Below are 11,091 nucleotides of genomic sequence, written 5' to 3' on the forward strand. Positions count from 1 at the left end.
CACTTCTGGTTAATATTAATAGCTCATTAAATGAAGTATCTAATTTTCACTCAAAGCCAGAAGATATTAAAAGAATATAGCAATAATCCATTTTTCCTGCAAGTCAATCCTCTAACGATGTACATTATAATGTTAGTTACTAGTCACTGCAAACTTGTTTTTCAAATTAATGTATGAAAAGATTCCATTTAAACTTCAATAAATAATTTACTATGCTCATCCTACTGACTCAAATTGATAAATTATTTGCACGATACATTTTCTCACTAATAAGAAGGAGAACTTTCTATTTGGAATTTATATATCTTTTCCTTCCATTCTCCCAATTTAAAAGGCCAATTTCACTTAAAGCCATGCAGGGGGAAACAATCTCTCCTCAGATTCCTCAGGTATGTGAAACAGAATATGCTTTTTGAGCACTTTTCTCCCATTTTATATTTTTAAAACAACTGGAAGAGAAAAATGGCAACCTATGTAGAGCTATTCGGTAATAAGGAAAAGAGGTACGATGAAAAGAAATACTTTGCCAAAGGTCAGACAGAAGACAAAAAAAGGCAAGTTGGACTGAGGTACATTAGCCAAACCTACTTCTCAACCATCCATTCTTTGTTGCAATGGTGATGCCCCTTCAAAAGCTACTAGCCACAGAAGCGCTCACCTCTTCCAACCCAATGCTCCACACTCTGTTAAGAGAACATTTTGATGGAAACAGGGTATGACAAGGAGCCTTTTTTTACCAGATGCTTTATTTACTTGAAATGATTTAATTGCTTTGACCTAATCCAGACCCAACCTACAAGACTAAGATCTGGAGTGCACTGAAAAGGAAAACATCAAGGCTTTTGAGTTGCCTCTTTTTAAGGCTTACATGTTTCCTAACTGTGTTCCTGCTCCAATCAGTATTGAAAACCTTAAAGAACAAAACCACTATCACTGTCAGCGGTAAAAGTGTATCAGTGAGGGATACTGCTAAACCACCATAAATTATTTGAGTACTGGGTTAACGAAGAATTTCTACAGTACTTTCCTCTCTACAAAGTCTCGCAGAATTTATTAATATAGTGTTTAAATGACAAAAAGAACAAACTAAATGAACAAACTTACCCCTTTCACAGGGGACAAGTGATCAAAGATCAAAAAACAGGCCAAAAAAAATTAAGACCAGGAGATATAAAAATGGAAGTGCTAGAATGGAAACATATGCAACACTGATGACTAACATACACACAAGTACCTTGTGAAAAAAACACCAATGCACATATTAATGCAACTGTCTTTAAAAAAATATTATTTTTAATAACTTTTTGCAGAAAATTAACATCTGCACCGCCCTGCTTTTTTTTTGTGCGGTTTTCTTTAAAAGGCCAACAACACAAAATAAAAAATTTACCCTGTAGTGCAGCACCTACAAAAAAAAAAAAAAAAAAAAAAAACAGTGAAACTCCTTACATAATCAGAGGATCATTTCACGGGACATAGCACTCATTTTATGTAGCCAGTGACATTCGGTCTTGAAAAGGTGCTCCCTACAAAGGTATGTACTGGACAAGGGCAATCTGCTCGTAGCCCCGGCAGTATATCAGAATGGAGCAGAAAACTTGAACAAATAACTAACCGAATTCCAGGTGGATAACTTAGCTTTGATTCCCTCAGCAAGTAGGAAGGTTCTGTTTTTTGATACATCATGACTTGAATTTTATCAGTACCTCACACTCACAAATGGGGTTGGAAACTTTAATTCTCAGAGGTAGGGAACTATTGCTCCATTTTATAAGGGGGGGGCGGGCAGGCAGGGAGAGGCACACAGGCAAAAAAGCAGCAGAGCATAATTAACCTGTAGGTGAAGTCTGAGGTTGAGACAGAAGCTGTAAATCCTCAGACTCCGAGGCATGGTTCCAAACATTCTTCTGCTACACACAAGTTGCCTAAAATAATAACTGTTACTAATTTATGCAGATCAGAAGTTTTCCAGGGTGCAATCTGGGCTTTTATCACTACAAATCAAGTCTCAATGGGAGTGTTTTGTGCACTACATATACAGTGAAAACAAAAATAACATTTACCTGACCTCACAAGATCTCATAGCGTAACGTAATGCATGGTGACTCTGCCATACTGTGTAAATACAACACCGAAAATAAATGCACTCTACAGTGGTGCAGAGCAGCATGGAGGTTCAGGGAGACTCGAGTTAGCTCTTTAATAAGCTTTCTTTTGAACTAAAAGATATTCTGCATAGAATGCAAGTGATTCCTGGGTGCATTTCACAAAACATGCTGTTGTGGGTGCTACTGTACTCTAATTACTCTTTGTTTTAAAGGAGATCACTTATTTTAGATTTAAATAAAAATTTGTTTAAATCACTTCACAAGTCTACTATGTAAGAGCAGGAGTCTCTCATTAAAAGCAAAACTTTCAAGGACAAAATTACAAGCTGAGAAGCAACATCAATTTAAATGAAAGAAAAATACCATTGTGCACCTCATCATGTTGCACTGCTACTGAAGAAAGCTTAACTATTTACTTATACATTTATTAGCATCATCTTTTGCTAATTAGCTGGCAAAACGTAAGTATCTGCCTGACAGAAAACAGCTCAACTGAGAAAAGTAAGCTTTTTACAGAAACAGACACATTGCAAGGAAGAAAATTAATTTGAAAACAGAAATTCTGATTCAGTCTGTACATAATTTATGCAGATGTTTTTTCCTCCACAGTTTACAAACAGCCAAAAGTCAGATTACTTTGTTGTCTATTTTTAAGATCTCATCAAATGTGACAGTCCAAACATGTAGCTCCAGGTGCTGTAAAATAAAATTAAATAAGCCAATGAAACCACCTTGTACTAGGACTTTCCAGCCAAACAAGCCTGATCAGGCTTAGCCCCACATGTAGCATATCTGATGATTCAACAGGGTTGGGAGAAGTAAAGCAATATACTTCACAAGCACAATTAAAAAAAACAAACAAACAAACAAACAACAACAACAAACAAACAAACAAAAACAAACAAACAAAAAAACCAAAACAAAACCAAAAAAAAAACCCAGAAGATACCTAAAGTAAATAATTGTGCTTCAAGACTGCAGCGGGATTACTTAGCAATCCAAGTGGGTTTTTCTCCCGAGAATTAAAGGACTGTATTAGATATACTGCTTCCTCATCATATCCTAGTATAATATATAGCAGTCTGTCTGTAGGAAATTGAAAAGCTTACAATACCCCCATATCATATATAAGTATATGAAGTAAAAGTCTAAGTTGCACTGTAGCTACCAGGAAATATCTATTGCATTTCTACAAGTGCTGACACAATAACCACCACTGTCTCCACGCTGAAAGGTCTGCTTAGCATCTGAACACATGCAGCACATCTGCTAATTAACACCTTTGAATTTTACACACTCTGATCTAAACAGCTGAAAGGTATTAAACACTTACCCTTAGGAACTCAACTTCCTGGCAAGAAGAAGTTGGAACCAAGCTTAAAATGAAGGGCTTGTAGCTGACATCCATTCAAGACACTCAATTTTTGCAGACTCCCACATTTGAGGCCTATTATAAAGTTCTACCACTAAGTCTGTGTAAATAAGTATCCTTGCATTCATTAAAGTGCCTGTCCTTCAAAACAAACTAAGCAGGAAACAAGTTAGAATCAGCACCTTATTTACTAGGAGCTACTGAATGAATGATACTATAAGAGTTGCTGCATAAAACAGAATCACTGAATGTTTGATTCTTTACTGAGATAATGGCACACCAGTGTAAAAAATACAGAAAATTAGTCCATATTTTTGTTTACATATCCAGTTCAGACAGGAACATCATTTACTCTAAATTCCTGATTTTAAAATTACATTCCTCCATAATAGAAAATACTTCTATAGTATAATTTGGATATATGCCATGTGCCCTCTAAAACCAATAGTAATAATTTTTAATTTTTTGGGGAGAATTTAAATTAAGTGCAAGACCAATTGTAAAAAACAACTGAACAACTGACCAGTGCAAGACCAATTGCAAAAATCTTTATTACTATGATGACAGGACATCTACAAAGTCCATGCCGTAAATATTGTTTTCTAATGGGTAAAACTGGACACAGGCCGCAAGGATTAGTCTCAGATTCTAGTACCGCTACCATAAACTACATTCCTGATTATTCAAACTACAGGCCACTCAAAAAAATAATACAATTTTATGTTCACATGAGCTAAGAGTGAAGCCATCAGTTTAATCTTATTGCTGACCATATTCCAAATAATATACACCAGCACTGACAGCATTTAGACTTTGTGATGCTACCACTATTTTTGGTTTATATCTGAATGATCGTTAGAAACAGTCTAACAAGTGATGTAAACACTAAGACTGTGAAAATTGATCACTACTTCCTTTAAGCAGTTTTTAAACATGGTTTAAAAGTTTCTCTTCATCAGCTACCTGTGTAGTGTCACGACACTTCAGACTGGACTTACTATTCAAAGACAACTCATGAAAAGCATTAGAATGACAACTGGATCGTTCTTTAGATCCAGCGTCTACATTCTTAATATGAAAATTTCTTTTTAATTTCTCTACACATGTGAAATTAACATTAAAATAGACATCAACTTTAACAAAGATCTTGTTGAAATTTTATGACTTTCAATTTTGTGAAAGCTGTGTGATGTCTATTTTTACTTAAGGTAAAAGCAAACAAAACCCTGACAACCTGGCAACCCATTTATGATTAATTCTGCTGTAAATACTTATTTACTACCAGCTGAAATGTTGAAAGGCCATTATAAAGACCACTAAAACAAGTTCTCACTTGCAGTAGGCTTTAAAGAAAAAAAAAAAAAAGGCCTCAACAGCTAAGTATTTGTGTTCACTATCCTGTGAATGTCAACCCTAGAGAGGATTACTATTCTACTAAACACTGAGTCCTTGCCCAGTGATTGTGTATGCACATGTCACATCACAAAGCAACACTGAGAATGAAACCACTTCACAGTGGGCAAAAAAAGTCTGGTCGAGGCAGCTCTTATGCATAGCGACATTAAAGGTCCAAAGAAATCCCTGCTTCTCACCAGGAATGCCCTATGGTGCCACTGTAGACAGCCACTCGTGAAAGGCAGAAGGAAAAAAATTAACCCACAAGAAACAAAGCCACCATCCTCAGAAAAAAAATTTTTTCAGAATCCAGTCTCTGCAGTACCCACTGTCTTGGAAATGAGGATTTCTGCCTGCTTAGTGCTTAAACCCAGATCCCAAGCATGAAGATTTGTCCTTAGGTAAAGAACAGAAAATCTTCCTAACAGCAAATCCATTAAAATTTTGAGCCACTTTCACTTAGATACCTAGGAGCCACTTTCACTTAGATACCTAATCCTCTGTGTCATCTGTCCTTGCTGGTGGCCACGCTGCTCGACCACCCTAACTTCTACCTTCCTGTAGCCGTCCTAGATCACACTGAAGTCAAGCATCTCTTTCCAGATCTCTCATGGCTCCTTCAATGATGGCAGGTTTGCAGTTAGTACATTGCTGTTTGGGGACAAATTCTTGAAGCCCCTGTAGCTCCCCTCCTCTTCTCACCCCCAGCCCACTCTTTCCAGCACCAACAGCAGAGTAGGCAGACTTCTCCACAACGTGAGACAATTTTTGACAAAATGTGATCTCAAGAACAGAGACTCTACAGAACATGATTAAATCTATGCCATGAAGCTATTAAAATAACACAGTAATTACATGAATGTAGTATTACTGCATATATAATTATACTGACAATTAAATTTTCATTTGATCAAAACAGAAGTGCATGCACTTGAATTTGCCTCTCAACATAATTCATTTTACTCTAATGGGGCGACTGTGGGTTTTTTTAAATATAAAGAAGCTTCTAATAGCAATCACAGCTCTTTTTTAATAATTTAAAGCCATATTAACATTCCTTGCTACACAGTACCAGCAAAACTTCTAAAAACAACTACTGAGGTAGTATTTTTCCCTCCATACTGACAAAGAACTAGCACTGACACAGATTCAAGCGTGAAGCATTTTAAACAGGCTTACCTCAGATTCATCTGTTGATTCCTCATTAGACCTGGTTTCCTGGAAATGACACCAAGAACAAAGGGGAAATTAGCTAAGTACAAATATAACTGAGCAGTATTTCCCTTTTTAAAGTAATTTTTAGACCTTTAATAAGAAAGAGATGACCAAGCAGAAGCAACTCAAAAGTTCAGTTTCCATCCTTCCCATTCATACCTAATTTATGCTTGAACTTGCAATCTAGTGCCACACTGACACTCAGTGGCACCAGTTGACTGTGATACTATTGCCATTTACCCTAAAAGATAGTGAGCTGATCATCTGAGAAGCTGTCTCTGGCAAACTTCCCTCCTTCCACACGTTGTAGCAAGTTTTGCAAAGCAACTGCCCATGTCTTGACTTGCAAGGCAAAAGAGCATTCTCAAATTATCCACAAACTAGCTTTGGTATTCAAATATTCAGCCGTTAATAGTTATATTTTAAGCTTAAATAATTTCAAACCATTTTCCACAGAAATCCAGCACTTAATGACTTTCTCCTTCCCATTCCATGTCAATGCAAGGCACGTGGCTTTCTCTTGCCTTTGAAGCAACTGTACCTTTAAAACATCTCTCTCTGGCAAGACAATGATTCTTACTGTCCTACAAAAAAAATTTTGTAAGTCAACTCCTGCTAATCTCTCACCTGTCCACTGAGAAAATCTGCTGATGCAATGCCTCCTCAAAGAGGTCAGCAAAATGAAGATTTACTTAACGTATTTATCGTTATCAATAGCAATAAAAGGTTACAACTAATACGCTGACAGTGAATGTAAGCGTTTTAACAACAAAATATGATACAAAGAATGAGCGAGAGAGAAGGCAGCATTTCAAATCTTATGAAGTAGTATTTGGACAGTAAGATAAATAGGTACAGAATTTTACCAGAGAAGGCAAAAAAAAAAGAGAGAGACAGTTACCAATAGTGTAAAGAGAAATGGAAAGGGAAGAAAATTTAATGCACTGACAAGCCGTGTAATTTTTAGTTGGTCACATTTATTTATTTTCTGTGTTTATAAAATGCACTGATTGTGACTTCTAGGCAGAAAGCAAATGCCTCCTTTGCATTAATGGAGGTTCACCTTTAGTGACCATCACAACAGATGAGGGAGAAGAAAAGCAACATTTCTACTCGCTATTTAAAACTCAGTGCAAGGTGTTACCATGATTACTGCCATATGTTTCCTCCATTATAGTCACTACAGCCAGGTCTGCCTCTAAAACATACATCCTCTAGAAGGATTATCTGTGTAGTCTATACTTGCGACATGAGTTGGGAAATTGCAAGTAGAAAGAACATAAAAGTCAAGGGAAGATGAAGAGGGAGTAAAACCCTGGCATCCTTTCAAGTTTAGGCTTGACTTTGCAAGAACAACTGTTTGTCTGTCAGTCTCACAGTCTCTACTCACAAGATGCAGTTACCTTTCAGAAAATAACAATTTTGTTACTATAATCTTTGTGCATCTTAAGTTCTACTTAACAATAACCAAATGACGACAGAACTAAAATATCATGGTGTAACACTACCAGCCTATTGGACAAGCTAGAGCAACACACAAAGTCCAATGCAAAATATCACCAGATTCCTAATAAAAAAAAAAAAAAACCTTTCTCTCCTGAATACCAAGGGTTGCCTACTCTACTTAATATATCAAAACTACTAGCACTACTACTTTGATATAATTTACATAGATAGTAACAATAGCAGAATTTGTTCTAAAAATAATCTATTCTCCCAAATAAAATAATTACAGCAAGTGATGTTTTTGCTGGTACACATGAGACTTTCTAGTACAGCTACACTGCTTACATTTTTTTCCCCTCATACTTCTAATTGCTTTGGCTATTCAGGAGAACACATATAGAGAAAGCCAGTGATAATTTTCAAGACGAGCTCACTATCTAACATCACGTAAGACTTACAAACGTACAAGGTGGAGTAACAGCCCACTTGCTGTTACAGCAGCTGATCCTTACATCTGCCTGAGTCACTTAATAAAGATTAAACTGAGTTGCAAGTTGTTATATGCAAGGGCATCCTTGGAAAATACTGGTCTACAAAATCCTGGCACACCAGAAACTGGTTCCAATACTAATTCTGTGTGAACCAAGAAAGTATAAATCTGTTGTAATTTAGGACAAGTACTCTGGTATTCCTACTGTATTAACAAGTCACTGAAACTGCCGCTACTAAATTTCATAAACAGCATACCAATTCAGGCAAATGTTTCATGGCCTTTATGTTTTACTGCAGAAAATAACATGCAAAAATTCAGAGGGAGTCTTGGCCTAGGAAAGACATGTAGAAACTGTATTTGTTCTCTGACAAGAATTCAGCTGAAGGTGCTTAGAACTGACACTTACTTACTAACTCATTTTGCTAGTAACTTACGATGAAAAGCTTTTTGCCCGAGTTCTCCCACTCGTGTAGGCAAACAGGAAGAGTAAACTGCAGTTATGACTGCCCTGGGGTTTTGTTAGGTTCCTCTCCCCTCCCTCCAAATGCATGAACAGAGAGGATTATTCCCCACTTCTACTTTTTAGTAGCCTTGTAACTGTGAAAAGGAAATCCCTCAACAGGGATTTGTAGACGAGCAGAATCCCAAATCATGTAGGAATAGCTGTCATTGGTAGGTCTTAGACTCTAGGGGAAAATCAGCAGTACACTACAGCCAGCTGGCAAATGCTGTTGCTCAAGCAACCTAAGAACAGACAAAGGGAATACGGATGAGGAAACCACAGAAATGTGAAGTAATCTCTCATCATTATAATCTTTCACTTAGCAGATCCAACATAACTTCTCAATAAATTCTTAAGCTGGCTTTCCAATATGATGGATGTAGGGGTTTCCCTTCCCTGCCTTTACAGACATCAGATGCTATCCACTATATGTTTAGGCCCATAATTTAAAGCTGTTGAGGGGAAAAACCATGAAACCTGGGTTTCAAAGAAACCTACACGCACAACATACACATCCCTTTCAGTAGGGGTGTACACGCTCCCCACAGGAAATGAATGAATAAGGTAACTTTCCTTAGTCCAAAGAGAACAAAACACAAGCTGTTTTAATTTATTATATTCTTAGATAATAAGACTTGTCAGAGTTCCTTTTATCCTGAGAACCCTTTCAAATGCTGCCACAGTTAAAAAGTCACCAACCCAGGGCATTAGCCAACCCCTCCCAACAAAACCTCTGGCAGCAGGAAAGGTGGAAACCAGATGTCAATCTCCAATTATGGCCAATTCGCTTCAGAGAATTCTAAAACTCTCCCACCTTCAGGCAGTCAAACAAACATCACACAGCCTTGCTGTGTGTCGAAGTCCTGGCTCAGCAAAGAAACACTGAGAAAGTATCTGAAAGGACTGGGAACTTCACTTCTTGCTTTACTTTTTTTTTCTCGGGAGGGAGTGGTCTAGGCAGGGGGAGCTTTAGGAGGACACCCACTTTAGAGAACCACGGGTCAGAAGCACCAAACTCCTCAAATTTTGTCTCAGAAGAAAACTCCCCCGTTGAGATGAACTTGCTCATGTCTCCTGTGCCACCTGGTAAAAGACAGCTCCTCAACCATTTCAGACGGGCCCTTCAGCTCTTCATTCCTGGCTCCGCAGTGGTGCCCGCTGCATTTCCAAACCCCTCCCTCCCGCCCAAACTCAGGTTCCTGCATCGGGTGTTATCTAAAAAGCGGAGCCCCCAGGGCTTGCACCGCCTCCTCTGGCCGTCTTCGTGGGGTTTTTTGTTTTGTTGGGGTTTTTTTTGTTTTTTTTTTTTTGGGGGGGGGGGGTTTTGTATTTATTTATTTTTTTAGACAAAACCCGATAGGCAGCCTCGGGCAGCCCCATCCGCGCAGCGCAGCGGGGACAGGCGGCCTCGCCCCGCCGCCTCCATCTTTTCTCCTCCGCCCCGGCGCAGCCAGGCTCCAAGCGCCGCTCCCGACCCGCCGCCGGCCCCACACACACTCTGTCCCTTCGCCCCGCTGCTCCCGAGGGGCCGCCCCGGCCCCGGCTCCCCACCGCCCCGCTCCCCTCCCTCGCCGGCGGGACAGTGCCCTCACGGCCTCTACCTTCTCCTCGGCTTCCGCCATGGCGCGGCCAGGGAGCTGTCATGTGAGGGGCAGGGCGCCGGGGAGTGCGGAGGCACCCTGGGAAATGTAGTTTCGGAGGGGGGAAGTGTGTTTTGTGTTTTTGTTTTTTTTTTTTTTTTTTTGTTTTTTTTTTTTGTTGTTGTTTTTTGTTTTGTTTTGTTTTGTTTTGTTTTGTTTGTTTGGGGTTTTTTTGTTTGTTTGTTTGGGGTTTTTTTGTGTTTTTTTTTTTTTTTTCTTTTTCATTTTTTGTTGTGGTTGGTTATTTTGGGGGGGAGGAAGAGTGTGGTGGGTATGGTGGCGCTGCCTTACAAACCATGCCATGGGCAGAGGCGAGGCTGGGCCCCACAGGCCGGGGGTGACACACCCCAGTCCCAGTCAGGCTTTCCTTCTGTCCTTCTTTTCTAAGACGCATCCCTGTGATTCCCTCGGGCAGACCTTTGTAACACCCATCTGGGATGAGACTAAAGGCAGCCGCCCTGTTTGCAAGGGTTTGGATGTGGTGGAATCAGGGAGCCGCTTGCAGCGCACCCGCGGCAGCTGCCATGTTGCACCAGGACAAGGCCCATTTATGGGCGCCCATCTGAGCTGCACCTGGTCGAGCACAGCTCCGGTTTCTGTTAGATCCTCTGGTGAGCTGCTGCATTTTTCTCTTTTAAAACTTTAAAACATCACTTGAACCCAAATTACTTTCTTTATGTGTTAAAAATATAACCAAATCTAAAAAGCAATAGCCAGTACTTTTCATCACTTCGGTTTTGCCATTGGTGCTATCCCAAATCTAAGGTGGAGCTACAGTGTTAATGTACCCAGTCTCTACCCTTAGGATCAAAGGCGAGAATCTAAAAATGTGCAGGTCAGCTTTGGCAATAAAAAAGAAATCTTAGAATATTATACTGAAAGACCATAAGGCCATACAATTAAAGTTAATTGCAGAGAGT

At 39.2% G+C, this 11,091-nt stretch overlaps 1 protein-coding gene across 1 annotated transcript in view; it reads right to left on the minus strand.

The window, feature by feature from the left end:
- The window catches only part of VPS41 (VPS41 subunit of HOPS complex), a 110,710-nt gene extending 100,520 nt beyond the window's left edge, over window positions 1-10,190 (minus strand). Inside the window, exons 1-2 of the mRNA XM_033007122.2 lie at window positions 10,133-10,190; window positions 6,055-6,093 (exon numbers count right to left, since the gene is read on the minus strand). Coding sequence (XP_032863013.1) covers window positions 6,055-6,093; window positions 10,133-10,153 — 60 coding nt within the window. The 5' untranslated portion in view covers window positions 10,154-10,190. The remainder of the gene's footprint in view (window positions 1-6,054; window positions 6,094-10,132) is intronic.
- Window positions 10,191-11,091: the final 901 nt, after the last annotated feature.

Source organism: Tyto alba, unplaced genomic scaffold (assembly GCF_018691265.1).
Source record: "Tyto alba isolate M040663 unplaced genomic scaffold, T.alba_DEE_v4.0 Super-Scaffold_46, whole genome shotgun sequence".
NCBI lineage: Eukaryota > Metazoa > Chordata > Aves > Strigiformes > Tytonidae > Tyto > Tyto alba.